This window comes from Rhinolophus ferrumequinum, chromosome 19, assembly GCF_004115265.2.
Source record: "Rhinolophus ferrumequinum isolate MPI-CBG mRhiFer1 chromosome 19, mRhiFer1_v1.p, whole genome shotgun sequence".
Lineage (NCBI taxonomy): Eukaryota > Metazoa > Chordata > Mammalia > Chiroptera > Rhinolophidae > Rhinolophus > Rhinolophus ferrumequinum.
This window is the reverse complement of record NC_046302.1, coordinates 38,709,567-38,732,856: the sequence shown is the minus strand read 5'-3', so window position 1 is coordinate 38,732,856 and position 23,290 is coordinate 38,709,567. Positions and strand designations below refer to the sequence as shown.

At 36.7% G+C, this 23,290-nt stretch overlaps 1 protein-coding gene across 4 annotated transcripts in view; it reads left to right on the top strand.

Moving 5' to 3' along the window:
• Positions 1-23,290, top strand: part of HDHD2 (haloacid dehalogenase like hydrolase domain containing 2) — a 36,102-nt gene that overhangs the window by 2,864 nt on the left and 9,948 nt on the right. For 3 of the 4 annotated variants that reach the window (XM_033087098.1, XM_033087099.1, XM_033087100.1), the window contains exons 2-4: positions 8,649-8,759; positions 12,111-12,319; positions 17,213-17,297. In XM_033087098.1, the coding sequence (XP_032942989.1) occupies positions 8,659-8,759; positions 12,111-12,319; positions 17,213-17,297 (395 nt within the window). In that variant the 5' untranslated portion in view covers positions 8,649-8,658. The remainder of the gene's footprint in view (positions 1-8,648; positions 8,760-12,110; positions 12,320-17,212; positions 17,298-23,290) is intronic. The other variant, XM_033087097.1, reaches the window with a different exon arrangement.

Below are 23,290 nucleotides of genomic sequence, written 5' to 3'. Positions count from 1 at the left end.
CCCCCCTTATCTGACTACCAATCTGTTCTCTGTATCTAACAACTTAGGGTTTTATTTTTTTTTTTCAGCTTCCACATATAAGAGAGATCATAAGTATGGTACAGTTACATTTGATCAAATACTAACTTGTGGTTCACATACCATAACGTGTTAGACAAGAAAAGAGAGCATGGCAGAAGTGGTCAGGGCCTGTCATGGGGGGCTGACTGAGGAAGTATGTCTGAGATGTGAGTGGGGCACCTCCATTTCGTTCTAGGCCTCAGTCTGTCACTCTTCGGTATGTAATGGTCCAGCAGAGCATCGTAGAGTTTAAATGAAAGCAGCAACACAGGCTTTTTAAATGCTTGGGTAACATTAAGCTTTTGTGAATGCTTCAATAAGAATTAAAATGATCAATGTTTATTATGACCATTTACTGGCTCTAGTTGGACAGTTGTTTTTAAAACGGTACATTCTTTCTGTTGTTTTTCGAGTCTTGTTTATATTTTGTTAAGCCTTCAGAGTTAGTGTTTTTTATTGACTATTAGATGTCTCTCACAAAAGTAAGGTTTTGAGAGAAGCAATTGTAGGTTTCTCTATGTACAAATAGAATGCTTTGTCTTCGTTTTGGGTAGCCTTATTTTTTGTGAAGTGTACGTATTTTAGTTAAAGAATCCTTTGCCTGTGACACATCCAAATATAGTCTCCAGGAAGAATTTGGTCTGTTAACAAATCATTTCCCCTCTCAGGCAGGTAATAGTTGATGCTATTGTTGATGTAATCCTCCATTTCAAGTCACAATAAAGTTCAGAAATAGAATAACATGAGAACTGTTACAAAAGAGAGGCTTTTGCAATTTAGCGTTGATTAACCAAAACTTTTAATACTGTTTTTTGCCTCTGCACTCTTCCCCCCACTTCCAGCAGGTATATTATAAAAGACAAATCGGGAGGGGAGTTATCACTTTGTGAGGGGTGTAAATTTCTAACTAGTACATTGTTTTGTACACCAGAAACTAATTTAAAAAAAGAAAGAAAAATAGAATAAATATCTTATAACTGAAAAAAAAAGACAAACAGAACCAGGGATTTATTTAAAAATCAAAGTGTCTGGGGGATGGAGGTTGTTCTACGAGAAACGACTGTCTAAAATATAACAAGACTGATTTTTGTTATGAAATACGTCATCTACACAAAAAGTGTAGAAAGCACATATGTACGTTTTTAAAATTTTAATAAAATAAAAAAACATACTCATTGTCTAGGTCAAGAGGGATTTTAGAGTCTCCCTTTGTGTTCTCCCAGTTTGCATCTCATTCCTGTCCTCTTGAAGAGTCACTATTCCGACCCTCGGGAATCATTCTCTCGCTTCTCTTTGACGTTTTATTACCTACACACGCATCCCTATGTCTGAACGCTGTAATATGAAACCATACTGTCTGTAGTCGCTTGGGACTTGCTTCTTTCACTCTATAGTAGATTTCTGCGAGTTATCTAGGATGGTGTGTATAACTAGTTGATTCATTTCCACTGCCTTTTGTGTTCTATGCATGAATATACCACAATTTATATTCCCATCCTGCTATTACTGAGGGACATTTGTATTGTTTCCAGTTTCTGGCTATTCCAAACAGTTCTGCCGTGGACATTTTTGTTCATGTCTAATGGTACAGTGTGAAAGAATCTCTTGGGTATAATACCTAGGAGTGGAATTGCTGGGTTGTAGAGCATGGTGATTCCAAACTGGTTTCCATAATGATCATATGGTTTATTCTCTCACTAGCAGTTGGGCGTTCCTGTTGAAACCCTTTGATATTGTCAGACTTAAATTTTGCCAATGTGTTGGTTATTGCAGTGATCTCATTCTGCTTTAAATTTGCATTTTCCTGATTACCAGTGAGTTTTGAACAGCTTCATTTGTTTATTTGTTATTCAGATTTGCTCTGTTGTAAAGGATATGTTGAGAGTCTATGCTATTTTTCTACTGGATTGTTTGTCTTAATACTTATAGTTTATATTTCCTGGATTCTGGTCCTTTCTCACATGTGTTGGAAATTTGTTTTTCATTCTATATATTTTTACTCTCTGTCTTTCTAGTACTTTTAAAATACAGTTGAATTTATTTGTCTTTTCCTTTTTGGTTTGTGCTTTTTATATCTTGTTTAAGAGAGTCATTCCTATCTTCCAGTTATGAAGATATTCTCCCATCTAAAAGTTTTACTGTTTTGCCTTAAACATGTGGTTGTTTAATCTACCTGAAAAAAAAAGGTGTATGGTGTGATACGGGAGTCCAATTTCATTTGTTTCTTCTATGGACATTCAGTCGTTCTATAGCATTATTTTATTGACCACTTGATTCTTTCTTCACTGATCTGAAACACTACCTCTGTCATGTATCAAGGTTCTACATGTTGGGGTGGGAGCGTCTTTTCCTGGCTTCTCTCTTTTGTTCCACTGGTCAGTTTGCCTCTTTATATGCTAATACCACAACATCTTAATTAATTACAAGTCCTCATTCATCAAATCTAGATGTTAGGTAAAGCAAGGCCCCACTGTGTTTTTCTTCTTCAATCTTAACTGAAGTATCCTGGCTATCCTTGGCCATTTGCACTGATCAAGGGTCAGCTTATCAAGTTCCACAACACACTTTTTGGGATAGTGATTGGAATTGTATTGATTATGGAGATCATTATAGGGAAAACTGACATCTTTAAAATATTAGGTATTTTAATCCATGAAAATAGTATCTCTATATATTTAAGTCTTCTTTATATCTTTCATTCAAGTTTTATAATTTTGCCATAAAGGTGTTGACATCTTTTATTAGACGTTTCCTGGTAACTTTAATATTTTATGATACTATTGCAAGTAATACATTTTTTTAAAGATTATATTAATTGCTGTACTCTCCTAGTTTGTTAACTGCTTTAGATTCTTTAATTTTTGTATATACAATCATATCGTCTATGAAAAAAGATAGTTTTGCTTCTCCTTTCCAATTCTTATACGTTCTTTTTCTTGCCTTACTGCACTAGTTAGGTATCATTTACAGTGTTAAATAGAAGTGGTGTAGGAAATGAAAAAAAAAAAACGTAAAGTGTCAACTTTTAGGTTGGGAGGATCTATCTCTTCAGGTGGGTCCTGAGTTTTAGCTTTTATTCCCTGAAGGGGCAAAGTATAGGTTACCTGGTGTGGCAGACGTTCTTGGGGTCAAAATAGGCTGCAGTGTTGTGTTCATCTTCCAGCTTCTTTCTTTTATTCAGATGGAACTATTTTGTAGATTCTTAACTATGCACTTGTCAAAACCCATAGAACTACATCACAAAGAATGAAGTTCAATCTATGCAAACTTTAAAAAAAATCAACCAGAATATTGGGAGATCCCAGGGTGGAAAACAGACTGTGACAAACGAATCTAACTTAAGTACAAAAGTGTGATATAAGCACACTGAAGACTGGGGAATGGGGCGAAGCTGCCCTAAGTAACTTTGGAAAATTATGTTTTGTCTGAAAACTCTTAAGGATAAACACAAAATAAACTGTACATAAATAGTCTAGTTAGTAATTTGTTTCTCATGACAATAAGAAGAAACAGTCCTGAGACTGCTTAATGTGTAGTATACCAGACAGGAACAAATAAGTAAGTGGATGGTGTGAGTCAGATTTCTGATTTCTCTGAGAGAGAAATGACAAATAAATAAAGAAAAGAAGGCTAGAACGAACTCTGTGGTACTGCATTAGAATTGGAGACATCAGTATGAAACTCATGTTTAGCTTAATATATGTACCATGGATAGATGCAGACGTATGTGGGCATGCATGCGTTAGGATACATACTTACAGTACTGTCTGCTGAGAGGACCTGGGGATAATGATATCCCAGGAGCAACGAGCACGCCCAGCGCCCCGGTCTTGGTTTCTAAGTTCTAGAATAAAGTTTCCTTGGAGAAATGGCTGATTCCAGTGCTGGAGCAGGGAAAATGCAAGAAGAGTGGAGCATCTTGTAGTTCCAGAAGGCAAGGAGATACTCACAAAAACAAAAGGATGGAGTCACCGGAACTGGTCTGAAAGACCACCCAGTGACCAAAGCTAGAACAATTTGAGCAACAAAAGAGCGTTGTATTGGTTTACAGTCCAAACAATAGAATAAATATCTGTGAGCCCACGCTCATTATATAAATAAGTGACTAAATAAATAAATGGAGAAGAGACAAATCTTCCTTATGGAGGAATTCCAAATAATATGAAGGTACTCCCCTCACGAGGAGGTAGAGCTTAATTCTTCTCTGCCTTCTGTAGTGACTCAGTTCCAAAGAATAAAATATGGAAAGGGAAAAATAATAACTGTGGAGAAACCTGACCAACACCATAATTTATTTGACTAGCCTCTGTTGATGCTCATTTAGATTGTACAAATCTTTTTTCTATTTGAATCTAGTAGTAAGTTGAAAAAAAAATGCAACAGAACCAAGTTGGATTTGGGCAGGTTTGTTTCAACATTAATTGACCACATTAACAACTTAATGGGGGAAAACAGGACCATCTTGTTGGATATGAAAAGAATAGTAGGTAAAATCCAATAGCCATTTATGGCAAAAATTCTTAGCAAACTAGCACTAGAAGAGAACTTCCTTAACAGGCTAAAATATCTACAAAGAATCCTACACCAAACACACAATGGTTAAATATTAAAAGCATTCCCTTTAAAATCAGGAACAAAATAAGGATGCATGCTATCACTACTTCTATTTAATTATAATGGAATTTCTAACCAGAGTACTAAAACAGGAAAAGAAAATAAGAGAGAGAAAGCTTGGAAAGAAAAACAAATTGTCATTTGCAGTTGATAATTATTGTCTAAATAGAAAACCCAAGAGAATCTACAGGCTAATTATTAGAATAAATAAGAAAGTTTAGAATGGTTAAGGATATAAGACAAAACACCTGTTATATTTTAGCACACCAACACAAAACTATTAGGAAAAGTAATTTAAAAGACCATTTACTGTAGCAATGATAAGGATATGTCTACAAATATATGGAAGACATTTTTAAGTAGATATTTATAAAACTTTATATAAGAAAACTTAAATAAATGGAGAAATGTGCCATATTGCTGAAGAGGAAGATGCAGTATAATAATTACCTCAGTTCTCCTAATATTGCTCTATAGATTCAATGCAATTCTAGTCAGAATCCCAAAAGGTGGGTTTTTTTGTTTTGATGGAAAATTACACACATCAACAGGTTCAGGGCTTTTGGTAATAATGGTAGTGGTATGAGTTCCAAACTTACTCTGTGTGTATTCTAGTATTGAGCAGATGAGTAAATATAAAATATAGTGTTGATGTTTAAAAAATCATAGTTCTCAAATGGGAGAAAGCTATGTGGAATGAGAAGAGAGGAAGAACATCTGTTGGAATCGGAGATGTTATGAATTCATGATTTAAAAAATATATACATTTCTTAGCAGCGCAGTTCTTTTTGTCCTTTGAATATATCCTATTGGAGGACGAGTCAGAGTACACTGTGCAAAAGTTGTCTTAGCTGGTTAGTTTGTTTCTGTTTGTATTTCATTTTAGGGCTGGCTTAATTTAAATTTGAATATATAAATCATCCACATGTTTCAAAGTCAAAACTAAAAGCATGGGCAAATTAGTAACTTCTCAGTGCCTGAATGTCCTCATCTGGAAAGGATTTCTTAGAAGTTTCAGTTAAGTGTTAAAGACCACAGAGCACTTAGTGAGGTAGAAAACACACACAGCGTCTAATATATGTGAGCTGTTCTGACTTGTCTCCTTTCTCAATGGACTCCTCCCAGTTGCTTCTCTTGCTCCTTGCTTTTCCTGGTCTGTGATCCCAGGCGGTACATTGTGAGGAGCAGACGGGTAGCTGTCTCATGAGTGGGAAGGAAGAGGACTCATATCTTCTGTGTTCCTACTATGTGCTTGTTGCTGCTAGTCATTCTCCTTAACTCACTGAACCCTCACCGCCCGGCAAGGTAGTGACTATTATTCTTCCCCTTTTACAGATGAGGAAATGGAGGCTTAGGCAGATGAATGCACTTGCCCAAGGTCACTCAACTGACCCTGGACCTATCTGACCTTTACCACGTGGCTCCAGTTCCCTCACCTTCTGCAGCTCCCTCACTTAGGTGGGGAAGCCCCTGGTTGGGTCTGGGGAGCATGTATAGGGAAGAGCAGGCCTGGGGCCCTCCTGGCTGACAGGCTCCCTGGGTCCAGCAGGAGCATTCTCTCTGTCTCCCTCCCTCTCCCTTCCTCCCTAGCCCAGGCCGTGCTGTCAGTGCTGCCCCGTGGGAAATGCAGTTCTCTCCAGTGTGCCCAGCTGCATGTCCACTGTGCATGCTGGGCAGCGGCCAGCACTTGCCAGCGATTGACTTCAGTTCTGGGGCTTGCTGTGGGTTTATTTAGTTTTATATTTATACCTTGTGTGCAGAGATGGCTGATTTGAAGTGGAAGCAGGGTCTGGGAAATGGGAGGAGCTAAAAACTGGAAGCTGGAAGGGAATTCAGGGGTCATCTTTGCCTCCTAAAAGAAATGCGCCTAAGAGAGACCAACATGTAAAAGGATAACATTGGACAACCTGGAGTATTCCTGGCAGCTCTGCGAGATAGATCAGCAGGGATTAGCCGACCCACGTTGAAGAGGGGAAAAGTCAAGGCTTTGGGGGTAACATAATACATTGATTGTTTTCAGCCCCGATCTCCTGCCTGTAGGCAATTGAAAAAGATTGAGGCTTCACCTTGCTTCCCTGCCCCACATATTGAGGAGTGACTTAGGACCAGAGAGGGGAAGGTACTTGGCCACGGTCACACAAGGAATTGGAGGCAGATCCGGCCCACCACCTGGGCCTGTGATTGCCAGTCCCAGGCTCTCACGATTGCATCTCATAGGGAGCCAGCTGAGAGGGTCCCAAGGTAAGATGCCATAAACCAATGGAGAGCTCTACCCGTAGTCTCCACAGATTCTTGGCAATTGCCTAGTTACGTCTCCCCAGGTTCTTTCCCCTTTCCCTCCGCTTCTCACTTTAAAAGAGATGGCTCCTCCAGCTCTGTTGTCACATCAGGGCTTGACACATTATAAGTGTTCAGTAAACACTTGCCCTATGAAGATACAAATGAATAGGGCAACTTGGCAACATCCTGCAAGGGTGCACACGAGCACACACCCTCAGACTCAGCAAGACCTTAGAGAAATGTTTGCACCCATGTCTGCTGGGAGACATGTGCAGAGATGTTCAAAGAGGCACTTTTCGTTAAAATGTGCAAAACAACTTAAATGTTCGTGGTCAGGAGAACAGATAAATTGCATATCCATACAATGGAATTCCATACAGCAGAGAAAAGGAATGAACAGTGGCTACATGTGTTAACATGAGCACATCTTACAAGCATCATGTGCAGTGATAAAGCAAGTCGCTAAATGTAGAAAGAGTAACATTAATACAATGTTTTCAACACGTCAAAATCAGGAGAGTAGCTCCCTTGGGGAGAGGAAGAAGGAGAATGGGATCTGAGGGTACACAGAAGGCGCCAACTCCATCTGTGATGTTTTATTTCTAAAGCTGAAGAATGGGTAAAAGGGGTTGTATTATCCTTGATGCGTTTTTATATGTCTGAAATAGTTCATTATAAAAACAAAAAACTGGAAAGGGAATAATTAAAAAAAAAACTAAAAATGAAGTCCCCTCTTCTTTAGCTTTTATGATGTTCTTACTCATTCCTTTATCTTTAAACCATACTTTATACTCCACTATATGTAGGATATAACTCATAATAAATTTTAAAAGGAAAATCTGCAAAAATGAAGTTGTACATTGCAAAGGACAATATTTCCTGACTTTATTTTTTAATATTTCCTAACTTTAAATTATTGTATGACTTGAAATTCCCTCCTCAGTGACCTGTAAATACTGTTAGCAACATGGCCATATATGCCATTTCAGGATATAACAGTGGAGAGGGGTTATTAGAACATTTTCATCATCTATAACCAAAGAAGAAAAAGATTTTGCCAGTGATTTAGTGCTTTTATCCATCCATTCTTGAGAGTACATTACTCATATTTAAAAAAAATTAAATAACCAAATTGTTACACCAAAGGGTTATTTTAAGAAATCTGAAAGTAAATAATTTCTTTTATTTTTAAATAAATTTTATTAGGAATATTGGGGAACAGTGTGTTTCTCCAGGGCCAGTCAGCTGCAAGTCATTGTCCTTCAGTCTAGCTGTGGAGGGCGCAGCTCAGCTCCAAGTCCAGTCGCCGTTTTCAATCTTTAGTTGCAGGGGGCGCAGCCCACCGTCCCACGTGGGAATCGAACCGGCCACCTTGGTGTTGAGAGCCTGCGCTCTAACCCGCTGAGCCCTCCGGCCGCCCCATAATTTCTCTTTTTATTAACTCTTCTTTTCCCCTCCCTATAGTTTTCATTCAAGATTTTTTTAAAAAAACTAAACATTATGAAAGTTTTATGAGTCAAATTTTGGGTTTGGATTTTTAAAAACACATTTTTTTGTTGTTGTCGTTCCAAAAGAAGCAGCTTAACACTAAGCCATATCTTTCTGGATATGAATGATATTTTGGGGGACCTACCAGTTTTTAATTGTCCATTGTTTGCTAAATTGTATTTTGAATTTCATTTGCTCTCTCCTAGGGAATGAAGGATGGCAGCACGCCGCGCGTTAAAAGCGGTTTTGGTAGATCTCAATGGCACACTTCACATTGAAGATGCAGCTGTGCCAGGCGCCCAGGAAGCTCTCAAAAGGCAAGCTGTCCTCCAGGTTCAGCTGACAAATGTGTTTGTGAGTGCCATTTTACCAAGGCAGATGATTAGCTAAGTGGATGGCCTTAAGATGACATTTCACCATATATACAGAGAGTGCCAAAAAAATGTATGCGCATTTTAAGAACGGAAAAAACTATTGTAATACTTAATATATGCTGATAATGAAAGATGAATACAAGTCACGTTTGACTTCTGCAATTACAAGAGGTGCTCAAAATGGTTACCATCAGCGTCCAGACACTTCTGATGACGGTGAACTACTGCTTGAGCATAGATGACATCTCTGAAAATGTGTATACACTTTTTTGGCACCCCCGGTATATAGGGACTGCCTTGGGTTTAGCTAGAAGATGAATGCGTTGTACTATCCTCCAGACATTGTTCACTAAGCCTTTATTAGTTTTGGCCTTTTGATCTAGTTTTTTGTGTTTGTGTGTATGTCTTTTTCTAGTCAGTAATGTAAATTTGGGAGTGAAAACTCAGGATTCTAAAATGCACAGTAAATAGTATTGGAAAAATCACAAATGAATTCTGGAATCACAAAATGAAACACACACATGCAAAGGTATAGTGCTGCCCACTCCCCCTTCACCTAATAGCTGGCACTGAGTGTGCAGCTGCTCAAATAAAATTAAGGGACTTGAAATTTTGGAATTATTTCCATCAACTAAATTTAATGCTTTTGAATGTTAGAGACTGTCTTATATTTCTGATGTATCAACTGTAGTACTTAACATGTCTGGAAGCAAACCAGGATATACAGTAAAAGCTTGGTAAAGTAAACTGAATGTGAATGTTTGCTTCTGAGTGTCCTGAAAGAGTCCTCATCCGTACAGTAGAACTATTATCGATTTTTAGCATCTTCATCCTAAAATAATTTAGAGGTGTTTTCTTTTTTTTCCAAACTTTTTTTTTTTTTTAAGGGGAACAGGACTTTATTGGGGAACAGTGTGTGCAGCCCAGCTCCAGGTCCAGTTGCCATTGCTAGTTGCAGGGCGCACAGCCCACCATCCCTTGTGGGAGTCGAACAGGCAACCTTGTGGTTGAGAGGACACGCTCCAACCAACTGAGCCATCCGGGAGGCAGCTCAGCTCAAGGTGCCGTGTTCAATCCCAGCTGCAGGGGGCAAAGCCCACCATCCTTTGCGGGACTCGAGGAGTTGAACCGGCAACCTTGTGGTTGAGAGCCCACTGGCCCATGTGGGAATCCAACCGGTAGCCCTCGGAGTTAGGAGCACGGAGCTCCAACCGCCTGAGCCACCGGGCCGGCCCTAGAGACGTTTTCAAAGTCAGTAATACTTAGCATGGGGTGCTTATCATTTTCCAACCTTAAAATATTCGTAGTATGCTGTTCTTCAGAAAATCCAGTGACTAGCATCACAGTGACAGGTGTTAGGCCAAAGATGGACGTATTTTGCATTCTTTCAGGGAGCTTCTTTTTCATTTGGGAAATTAACAAATACATATAAAGAAACTTGTATATCTGGTAGGACCAGTTGGAAGCTATCAATTTAGTTGGAGTCGTGATGTTCCTTTTATAGGTGGATAGCATGTTTTTAAAAGCCAAAAGAAAATCGGTTCCACTGTTTGACTTTCTCTTGACTCCTTGACACTGTCTCTCTCTCAGTCTTTCTCAGGGAAAGGATGTCTGTTGATCAGTCGCACTTCTATTGGACAGAAGCTTTTACTGCTCTAAAGATGAGCTTTCTACTTTGGAGCAAAAGAAAAATATCTTTGTTTCTGGTAAACAATGAATGACATATCTAAGAAGCTCTGTACCTGTGAGCCTGCCATTCTAGAAGGGCAGGAGCCGACAAATTGCACTGATGGGTTTCCATCCCAGAGAAATCACTACAGTCACTGCCATTTTGGTTTCTATAGAAACAAACAGACTAAGGGAAGTTGAGGGACCAGTAAAAAGAAAAGTTAAAAAAAAAAAAATCCTCATTAAAAACAATGTGGTTCTTTTAGTACTTACACTTCACTTGTTCATTTTTAGGGTAATAGTTATGTTGAAATAATCAATTTCTTTTGAGGGATAAACCACCAAATTTAATGTGTTTCTCAGAAAAACTGCCACACATAATATAGAGGTAATAATGATAACAGTGAACTATTTAATCACACAAATTTAATTAATGTTCTTTGGGTGAACACTTAAAAATCTCTTCTGTTTTATTTGCTTGCTTGTTTTAAATGTGGTTAGTGCTTTTATACTTTGTATGTATTTAGGACAGGCATAAAATAAAAAGCAACAGGGTATTAATATAAAATTTTTAATTGTAGCTAAATTAAAGTTATTTTTAGACTTTTGGAGTAAAACACTGTAGGACCAAGAAAATAATTTTCATTTTTAAAGAAAGCTACACTATCATGAATTCTTTCTCTCATACATGATTGCTAGTTTAAGCTCCAAAAGCAGAGATCACAAAATCAAAACAATCCTGTATGTAGGTAGTTCAAGGGGAAAACATTTCATTAAAAAAAAAAAAGGAACGTTTCTTTGAGATGTCCAGATAGATTCTGTTTATGAATTTAGTAACATATTAGGGCTTAGCCAGTCTCTAACTGGCTGAGAAGAAGGCATCCTGAGGTATCATTTGTTTTCTTAGTATAGGAGATCAAGTCCTGTACCAACATAGATCAGAGTTCTTGTCTTCGCCCTACTGCTGAGCAAGTCCCTTTATTTATTTTTAATTGGAAATATTGGGGAACAGTGTGTTTTCTCCAGGGCCCATTAGCTCCAAGTCGTTGTCCTTCATTCTAGTTGTGGAGGGCGCAGCTCAGCTCCAAGTCCAGTTGTCGTTTTTCAGTCTTTAGTTGCAGGGGGCGCAGCCCACCATCCCATGTGGGAATTGAACTGGCAACCTTGCTGTTGAGAGCTCACACTCTAACCATCTGAGCCATCTGGCCGCCCCCTGAGCAAGTCACTTTAACTCTGCTAGTCCTCAGTTTTCTCATCCTTTAGAAGAAAGGGTTACGCTAGTAGATAATCTCTGTGGCAGCTTCCACTTCTCATATTCTGTAAGTACAGTGGTTGCCAAGCTTTGTTTTGTCACTTTACTAAAATTCTGGTAAAGTATAGAAGGTCCCCAGAAAGGTAGCCATTACTTTTACAATTTGACTTTGTAGCCTTTGGAAAGGAAGCAGCCCATGGGGAGTGGATAATACGGAAGGAATTCTGGGTAGATCACAAAAAGGATTATTGGCCATAAAAACATTTACTCAGTGACTTCATTTTCTGACCTTTGACAAATGCTCCCACACTATGAAGTTTTATGGGGCTAGAACATAAAAGCTGTTTGTTGACATCTGAATTTTACTTTTCCAGGTTACGTGGTACTTCTGTAATGGTTAGGTTTGTGACCAATACAACCAAAGAGAGCAAGCAAGACTTATTGGAAAGGCTGAAAAAATTGGAGTTTGATATCTCTGAAGATGAAATATTCACTTCTCTGACTGCAGCCAGAAATTTAGTAGAGCAGAAGGAAGTCCGGCCCCTGCTGCTAGTTGATGATCGGGCACTACCTGATTTCAAAGGTAGGGGAAATTTGGAAAGATGTAAAAATTGGTTCTTCATATCTGTTTATAAATCATTCTTCAAACTGGATGTTTAGAAGTATTTATTCAGATTTCCTCCTCGTATTATTGAAATGATCAACAGATAGTTTGAATCTAAATTGGTGTTTCTCAAACCTCTTGTGACTGCACTCCACAATCAGTGAAACACATTACATAGTAAGCTAGTACATATATTATGTGTGTATGTATGCTAAACAATACTCTTACTGTATGAGAAGTACTCTGTTTCCTGTTTGGTTTACTTAATAGTGTGTTTGACGATGATGCTGCTTAGAGCCCTCCAAATTAGTTTTACAATTTACTAATGGATCACGACCCACAGTTTGAAAAGTCAAAATTACTTCGAGTATTATAATTTTCAATCCAAGAGCTACTGTGTTAATTTGATTAAATGAGCTAAACCAAGAGTTCCGTGTTTAAAAATAGATTTCATTCTGTACAATATGAAATTTTTGCAATGACTGAAATATTATCAATCAGAAGAAAACGTTTCTCTTTGGAAAAATTCACAGACTCTGGAAAAATATCCTAGTTTTGTGAAGCTTTGTCAAATTGCTTTGTTTTATAGATGATTCAGAGTGAAATGACACAGTAAAAAAAAAATGGGTATAAATATATCATTAAAAATCATGTGATGGCTTTACAAATAATGATTAGGGAAATTCAGCATGCATATACAGTTGGGCAGAACCTTAAAACGTGTCCTATCAGGAAATATACCACTGTGTCAATCAGAATTATTATTTATAAGAAACAAACCAATTTTGGCTGTGTTAAACAGAAATAAGTCTATTAAGCTCTGAGTGCTGACAGCAATATAAAATGATACACTTCCTATGGAGAGGAATTTGGTAATAGCTAGCAAAATTGCATATGAAGCAGTACTGTCACTTGTAGGAATCTGTCCCCAAGATATAGTTATAAAAATACATAATAACATATGAGCAAGGTTATTCATTATGGCCTATTGCTAATAGCAAAAGATTGGAAACAACTTGAATGACTACTGGAAGGGACTGACTAATTAAACTATGATATATCAATATATCCACAAAATGGAATGCTTTGTAGCTGGAAAATAAGTCGTGACAAAGAATTCCATTCCCTGATAAGGAGTGATCTTCATGGGATATAATAAGTGAAAAAAGTAAGGTTCAGAAAAACTTAACATGTTTTCTGTATAAGAAAATGAGAGGAAAATGTATATACGGATCCATATATAACCATATATATATATATATATATATATATCCATATATGGTATATACACACATATCCATTTATATATTCCTTATATTTGTAAAAGGAAGCTAAAAAAAGATAAATGGAAAACTGAATAAAAATGGTTATCTAATGGGAGGAAGAGAAGAGGAGGAGAGGGTCAGGTAAGAGTTCTCTAAAAGTACCTTATTACATAGTTTTCTCTTTGGAACCTTGTAAATACTTTAGTATTTAAAAGACAGTTATAGATTAAAAAATAAACCAGTCCCTGAAAACTAAAAGGAGATTGAAATAAATGAACTTAACTTTATATCATGTTAGTGACATAACTACTCAGAGAAAAGAGTTATTTCAAATAATGACTTTAAAATACAGTATTTTGACTATTTGTTCATAATGGGATAAATTCTAAGGATAAAAGAACGGCAAAGAAATCTTAACATTCAGTAGTTTAGTGTTATTAGTAATGTTGGCATTGTCATTTTGAAACTATACATAGATTATAGGCCAATACAAAGGAGTAATCATGCTAGTATTTGTTAAGATCCAAGATTTTAAGTGTAAGTGAAAAGACATACAAATATAAAAATCAAATTAGTTAATTAATAGCTGTGTATTATTAATTTTGAATTGCAAATATCATTATCAACTTCCTTGTTCTCTTAAAAAATACATATTTTCTAGATCTTCCATTGGAAAGGTCTATTGAAAGAAATAATGACAACCGATGGTCAGACGTGGGGTCTACTACGGTTTCCTACTTTACTTCCTTGGAGTAATGGCTGATTCCAAATCCGGCAGGCATAGTACAAGATGAGTCTGGGATAACTAATTGTGTTAGCAAGGAAACGATTGAAGACTAATGAGATCATATCTAAAGGACATTGGGGCCAATTGGAAGGGATAATTTTAGCATCCAAAGGAATAATGATTGCAATGGATTGTAACACATCATATACATAGAAAGCCATGAGTCTAAAAGCTCAGCCCCACAAAACTCATTGATTACTATTGGAAGTTGAAAATGGCTAAATTAAAGGAGTAAAATAAGTATTTATCTTGCCTTTCCTATTTGAACTATATTTTAGAGTAACCAAATATTTGACGAGGGTGAATTCTTTATGGAATTCCAACTAGTAAATGAAAAAAGAAAGGCAGAATTAGAAAAACTCCCTTAGGAAGCCCTAACGAAATAGGCACAACATTAGTAGGTTTTAAACACATTAGGTGAAGGGCTGCTGAAGAACTTCCCACTGGAGGAATCAGGCTGACACCACTTAATCCCATTAATCAATCTTAACATCACCGGAAGCAGAACAACCAGAACTTTCGTGCTTCTGTGGTGTGATACAATAGGAGATGTATAGCATTGCTTATCAAATAATCGTGCCTAAAATTGAATGTGGATCTAAGAAGCCTGTAGATATAACTACCAGTTTACAGGGAAAATAAAGGTAAAGGCACAAATTAAATAATAATATAAGCGATCAGCCAAATTCAGACCTTTTCCAGGATTAATGAGCTAGTTGCTCCAATAAGAGAAGAGGAGTGTGCTGTTGTAGAACGAGACATAGAGGTAACCATTACAGTCAAATGTACTGTAATGGACCTTGTTGGGTGCCAATTATAGATCAGAGGTAAAAAGACTTTTTGAGATATTTGGGGAAATTAAGTTGTGGACTAAATATTGAGTGATATTAAAGAATTATTAACTTTATTGGTATAATAATGTTAAAATGTTATTTTTTTTTCAGTTAAAGATACATATTGAAATACCAAGGGGTGAAATGGCACAGTATCTGGGATTTGCTTTAAAAAAGACTTCAAAAAAATGGAGAAGATGGTAGATTAGGTTGGCGAAATGTTGATGGTTGCCAAAGCTGGGTAATGGGTACATCAGGGTTCATTATACTAGTCTTTCTACTTTTACTAGTCTTTCTACTTTTACATTTTCAGATGTCTGAAAATTTCCATGACAAAAAAAAAAAAAAGGCTGTTTGGGTAGCCCACAGAACTGCCGCGGAGAGCTGCAGTGTTAGTCTTAGGGGCTGTGCAGCCAGGGACAGTGTGCAATCATGTCGCAGAACCGATCAGGTGCCACTGACGTCCCTGCTGAGCACTGAAGTCTGCAGCTTGACCCCAATGAAACTGGAGATTGGATGCTCCAGCTAGACTTCTGCCTCAGAATCTGAGGCTGCAGTAGTCACCTCTTTCAAAGGAGCTTCTTTCTGCTTCTTTGTGTGACTAGCTGACAGTTCAAAGCCCTGGTGGGTGCTTCTGATTGGCAGAGCCTCTGTCTCGTGCCAGCACCCATAGCTGCAAGAGAAGCTGGAAAAGGAAGTATCTGGTGTGTTCAGCCTCTAATAAGAGGGATAGCTCTGCCTCTCACCATATCTTATAAGCTAGTGAATTTCCTAATTATCAGAATGGTATTCAGAAACACAAGCAAAAATAATGACAAATGTACTCTATGATCAATGTATTTGTGTCTCTGAGTTAGCTGAAGTATTGCTGAAAACAATATTTTAATCAGGTTTTTCTCTTTATTTGAAGAAGGTTAAGATTCTAATTGTATCGGCAGTGAGCTGTAGTTGGGATATATAAGCAGAGTCCGTGGTATGGAATAAATCTTTTTCATTCAGTCCAGGACAGTACTTCTAATATCTTATATACATGAAACTACCCAAAGTAGATGGATTTTTGAAAGGAATAGCAATATCTTTGCTAGTGTTGCATATCTTTGCTGGTGGTAAATGGAACACAAAAGAACACAAAAACTCCAACTTTGACTGTAGCCAACAATTTTATTTTCTTCCTTCAACAAACTTTAACCAATTCCTCCATATTCATGGCTGTTGATGAGGAAATTGGAAGTCTTGGGTACCTTATCTCCTCTTCCTGTTTGATCCCTTCACATTTTGGTAGAATCAATAATGAAACATGCTTAAAGGCAGGCAGTAAGAGAGGCAAAGAGAAATTGGCATACAGAGAATCTACAGAACCTTTAGTCAGACTTTTAATAACTGCAGTGTGAATGTACTTGTCTGGTTGGCACATCTGAAGTCCAGTTATCAGTTACCAAGGCCTTATAATATGCTTAAATTTTACGGTAATATTTGTGACACTAAAAGTAGATGAGGCATTATGTAGAAAATTGTAGGAATCTATAGTGCATTACATATTTATCATGAATGTGTTAACCTCAACTGTGTCAATTAGAGAGTCTAATTTCCTTTGCCTCTTAGATTTTCATTCTTTCATCAGTTGCTATTGATCTGACAGCTCATAGGGAACTCATGGCTGTTCTTGTTGGTAATCAGTAAAACTTTTTGAAGTGAGAAATTACTTGTTTGAGAACACCAGGTTCAATTCAGGTATTCCAGTTACTAAGTAGCTGTAAAACCATGCAAAAGAAATATGCAAAAATACTAGGAGACCTTTTTCTTTTAAATATCTCTTAACACTATTTCCAAAGTACACTGGGCAGGATGATCTCTTAAACTTCAGATTATGGCTACAGCAAATATTTGTATTTGAGTGACGAAAACTACTTTATTATAAATGTGACATTACTTTTACTTGCATTTTCAACATACATATATGTTTGTTTGTTTTTTAATTTATTCCCAGGAATACAAACAAGCGATCCTAATGCTGTGGTCATAGGATTGGCACCAGAACACTTTCATTATCAAATTCTGAATCAAGCATTCCGGTAAGTCTGTAGCTATTTATTTTTCTTCTGGTCATACACTCCCCTACTTCCCTTCTTGAGTCTTTGTCATGTAATGTTACATACGTTGTAGTTTCTGGCCACCTATATTGTATGTGAAGACAGACGTTTTTAAGATCACTTTCAGATCAACATCAAATATTTATTACTGTCTTGCTTAGTTTTTAAAAAATGATCAATATGTTCAAATATGATCATTGGGGTTTTTCTGGTTTATAAAAATCAATATTCTGGAGCAGAAATTCATAATAAAATTCCAACTCTGAAAGCCAACAGCTTTATCTTTTATTGTCACTCCCATGATTCTCCATCGATTATGCTAATCGCTGACAGAAAACACCACCCAGGCTAATGCCAAAACAAGTAAATGTGATTCTTCCTCCATTTGAGAATTGGGGCTGTGGAAAGAAGTTGACACATTTGACCAGCTTTTCAGAGGAATTCAGTGAGTGAGACTGGTCGTCTTAGGGGAATAGTGGCAGTAGGGATGAAGTAAACCATCCATCCATGGCTCGATGGATGACTGAGTTTGGGGGGTGAAGAAGGACAGGGAGTCAAGGAGGACATCAGATTTCTAACCCGGGCACATGTGACAGAGAACACTCCCTGTGTGGGGTTCAGGAGGTGACAAGTTTAGGTTGGGGCTCTTTGACTTGTGGGATATCTAAGTGGAGATTTTCCAGTGGCTGTTGGTGGAAGTTTGGGGGAAACACAAATAACACATAAAATATTACAAATCTTCAGTTGTGTGTGCATTTTACTTTTATGAACTTTTTGCTGCTACTTCCAAAAGGAAGAGTGAGTACTGGTTCTCATACTTCCTAAGATAAATTGGATCGCAATTTACCTGCAAGTCTGCCGGTAAATGTGACTTTTTCCCTTGGATTTTTCATTTTTCATAGATTTTTCATTTTTCATCTTTTACTTCTTGTCAGATCACTAAACAGTATAATTTGTCTTTCAATTTATGACAAGTTAAAGCAGTTCAAAAATTTAGGGATATATTGAACTAGCTTTAAACATTTTTTTAAAATAGCTTGATAAATTTTAGGTATTTAACTGCAAGATGCTATGAAAACATCATTTTCTTACCAATACAAAGATCTGCAAGAATCATTCTAACTTACTTATGCTTGATGTAGAATTCGTTTCTTGATGTATATGTCCTAGAATCAGAATGTTTGTAGGAAACTAAAACTCACTACTACGCTCACACATCCGGGCACAGTATTTGCTGTTGATCTTGAAAATGGGCTGTCCTCATGTACAATCTGCATGGCCAGAAATAGCACCTTTTTTCCCTGTATGCACATTAATTTTAGATCCTTGGTTAATGGGAACTGTGGCTACTTAATGCACTTAGTCATTGTGAGAGTTAAGCCTTTGTTTAAAAGGAACCAAGTCACTTTTTATAGTTGCTAAGTATCCATTAACTAGTTATTTCCTGGAGGTTCACTGCTATGCCAGATTGCATGAAGATGTACTTGGGGGTATATGGTATTAAAATTTTTTTTGCTTCACCTACTTCAGTTGTTCTACTGTAACTTCTTGGGGGTTGGGGAAGGGGGTACATTATCTCACCTGCTCCTTAAGTAAGGCTTACAACTCCACCAGAATCAATTTTCATTTGAAATAGACAACCTGCTATAATTTTTTATTTCCGAATTTACCTCTGCTACCTTTTGTTCATTTCTTTAACCACAGAATTCAAGGAGAAGGTATTGATTGATTTTAGCTGGTAACTTGGGAAGGACATATTTAATAGGTCTCTGTCTTAGATGTATACTAGACTCAGGGTAATAAAAATGTATGTTGACATAATACTGACTTTGTAATTGCTCGGATGCTGCCTAATTAGTACACTTCCCTAACCATATTGATTTTTTTAAACACTACGTTTTAAAGCATTACAGTGCACTTATAGGTCAACTCTAATTTCACAAATGCACTTAACAGCTGGGTGGAGAGTTAACAGAAGGATTTTAGGTCCTGCCCTTCTTTGCATATTGATGTCTCCACAGAGACTCTGCCTTCCAACCAATGACTACAGCTGTTTAGATTGTAAGTGGCAAATACAGACATCTCAAATGAACCACTGATTAGTTAAATTACTCTTCGGGTTGATAATGAGAATAAACATTGGATTTTAAATCCCGTTGCATAGCTGCCTTGAATACCAGCTTGGGGGCAGACTGCCCTCAGGCAGATGCATTAGGCTTCCACATTACACTGCCTCTTATTTACTGTGTTTCAACTGAGTGGGTCCCCCAAAATGCATAGTACAATCTGGCTACAAATATGTCTTAAATGTCTGAATGAAATTGAGAACACCGAATTTTAAAGAGTTGATTTTAGAGAAGATTAGACATGATTTGGGGGTATGGATTCTAGAAAACATTTAAATCCTGAGAGCCATTCGTGGCTTTTTTCCTTTCACCTACTACTGAAAGATACAACACAACACAACACAAATCATTCCTATGCCTATCAAGCAATTTAAGAAATAGAAATTATCACACATTTGATGTTCCGTGCATATCCCTCCCCAATTTTATCACCCAAGACCCAAAAGTAATCAAGATTCTGAATTTTGTGTTCATTATTTGCATGCATATCTTTATATTGTAACACATTTGTAGATATCTCTAGACAGTATATAGTATTATTTTGCATGGTTTTTGGGGGTTTTTGCATGTTTTATACTTTATCTATCAATTTGCTTGCTTCCCTAGTAATACTGTATGATTCATCTCTATCAATTTGCTTGCTTCCCTAGTAATACTGTATGATTCATCAATATGAATATCCATAGCTCCAGTTCATTCATTTTCACAGCTGTAGTACTAGCTTGTAGCAAGGTCTTTTTTCATCTTCTGACCTGAGTTAGAAACCCAAAGCTTGAGCATTTTAATAACAGACCAATTATAATTAAATTTATTTATAATTTTATATATAAATATAAATATAAATATAAATATTTATATATATATTTTATATATATATATATTTTATATATATATATATATATATATATATATATATATATATATATATATATATAATTGCCCAAGAAGGCTACCTGGGCAAGCATCAAATGATCACTTAATAATTTGAACTTAGCATTAACAAGACTTAAAAAAAAAATCTAAGCACAAAAGTAATATGTCTTCATTGTGGAAAATTTTAAATGCTCAAAAAAGAATAAGAATAAACAAAATTACCTATAATCCTTCTACCTAGTTATTTTGTTTCCATACACACATATATTTAGACAAAAGTGAGAATGTATATATACTGTATATATATACTATGTGATAATTTGCTTTTTAAAAAGCCAACAATATAGTATGCATGGTTTTCCATATTCATAAATATTCTTCTAAAATATGTTTGATTCCCACAGCATATATACCACTGTAAGAAATGCAATAAGTTGTATAGCCATGTGTTTCCTATTGTTGGTTATTTCTAGGTTTTTGAAGTTAGTTTAAAAAAAAAAAGCTTTCTGAGAATGTTTGTTAAGCAGTAATTGTGTTTGTTTTTTAGGATTTTTTTCAGAATTATAATTGCTAAATCAAAGGAATTTGGGGGGAAAACTGCACGGAATTGCTTATCCTAGGAAAAGTTCCAGTTTTTTCTATAAATTAAGAGCAACTGCTCTCCAGCTTCTAAAGATTAGAATGTCATTATCTCTGAAGATAAGTGACGTCACAATTTTCGCATTTAAATGCAGAGGTGAAAGGCTACTTAATAATGTTTCGAAGCTTCAGAACAACTTAATTTTGAAGTTAATGACTTATTTCCTATAATTGTTACAAGGTACAGAATCCTCCAAAAGTCTTAGAGATGTGCAGAAATTTTGTTTTTTGGGAGGAGATTCTTATCACCATAAATGGTTCCTGTTGAACGTTGGATTGCTCTTTTTCCTCCATCTCCTTAAATAAACATTAAAAGTTAATTGCTCCAATATATTCGACTCCTTAGACAGGGAAGAAGAGAAAGGGAGGAAAAAAATCAACAATAATGGCCTCAGTTACTACTGCATTTGTACAGTAACCCTTGATTCTTTTCTAAGTACTCGTATTTAGAGGCCTGGGCCTGAGGAATTCCAGAACAGCATGGCAGCAGGGCTCAAATTAGAAATATTTCTGTGGGCTTTAGTTTGAAAGGGCTGACTGCTGTCATCTTTTTAATTAAAGTGCAGACTATAAGAAATTGTTTATGACTTAAGAACTTGAGTTATTTAAAGCATTCTATAAGTATATGCAAGAGAACAACTTTATATGCCAATTTGAAAATCACAGAATACAGAATTGAGTTTAATATCAGTCATTAACTGCTCTAACTTTTTAGTTTGGGGAGATTCTTATATGATCAAGGCAACGTTTGCTACTCTAAACAAAAGTTTCAGGTGAAGAGTCACATAAAGATGTTACTAATTTTTTTAAAAATTGAAGCATAACATGCACAGTAAGGTACAATTTGTTATTATACAATTCAATAAAATTTTACACATAGATACACCTGTGTAATCCCCACTGTAATCAAAACCGAGAACATTTCCAGCACCCTGGAAGGTTTCCTATCTTAGTCAACACTACACCTGCCTGAAGGCACCATTCACTACTCTGACCGGGCCATTCTTGGTCTTCATATGAATGAAATCATACGATTGTAGTATTTTTTGTCTGTTTTTGAGATTTATCTGAGTTGTTACATGTCACAGTACTTTAGTTTTGTTTTCTTTATTTTTGTCGTTGTGTAATAGTCTATTGTATGACTATTCCGCGATTTACTTGTTTATTCTACTGGTAACGGGCATTTGGATTGTTTCCAGTTTTGGCTCTTCGGAATAATGCGGCTATGAACATTCTTCTTCATGTCTTTGGGGGGACATACGAGTGTGTGCTCATTTCTCTTGGGTCTGTATCTGGAAGTGAAATTACTGGATAATAGGATAAGTACTTGTTTAGCTTTAGTAAATATTGCTAAACAATTTTCTACAGTGATTGTATAATAGCAGGTCATACGTTCCCACTGGCTATGCATGAGTTTCAGTTGCTCCACACTCCCCCAGTCTCTGGCCAGTCTGGGTCGGTGTGGATAATGGTTTCTCACTGAGTTTCAGTTGGTATTTCCCTGATGAGTAATGTGTTGAAACCTTTTCATATAACTGTTGGCCATTGCGTAACTTCTTTTGCCATGTGCCTATTCAAATCTTTGACCTTTTCTGATTGGGTTGTATTTTTCTTAATTGATTTGTAGGAACTTGTTTTGTGTTATGTACACAAGTTTTTGGTTGGAAATATGTTCTCTGCAGTATCTTATCCTTTTCTGTGGTTTGCCTTTTCACTCTCTTAATAATATGAGAACATGAAGTTTTAAATTTTGATGGAGTCCAGTTTATCAAAATGTCAGTTATGCTAGGATTGAAAGGCTCTGATCTAGTTCAACCCCTTCATAGATAAGAAACCTATGCCCACAAATGTGATTTGCTGTTACCTATTTTAAGTAGTGTAGATACTGCATTTTGGACCAGAAATGCTTGGAGGATAGGGTGGGCAATGCTATCTACTATATACTTTGTAGGATGTTTAGCAGCATCCCTGGCTTCCACGCACTGGATGCCAGTAGAACCCATCTTCCCCCAGTTGTGACAGCCAAAAAGGTCTTCAGACATTGCCAAATGTCCCCTGGGGAGCGGAGCTGTCCCCAGTTGAGAACCACTGAACTAGATGTCTGCCTAAGATGTTTATATTGTGGCCCGGCTCCCTTGCTAGGATTTTTCAGTTTTTTCCTTTGCCTCCATGGAATTTGCAGCCAGAGATTTTTGCATTGGGCCTTCTTTGCACCTTTCTTCCTTGCTTCTTGCACCTCGATGGGCTTATCATTCGATATAGACAGAAAATTTTCAGATTTCCTTCTGATACATAATTTCTGGTGACAAAAACAACCAATCCTTTGTTGCTCTGTCT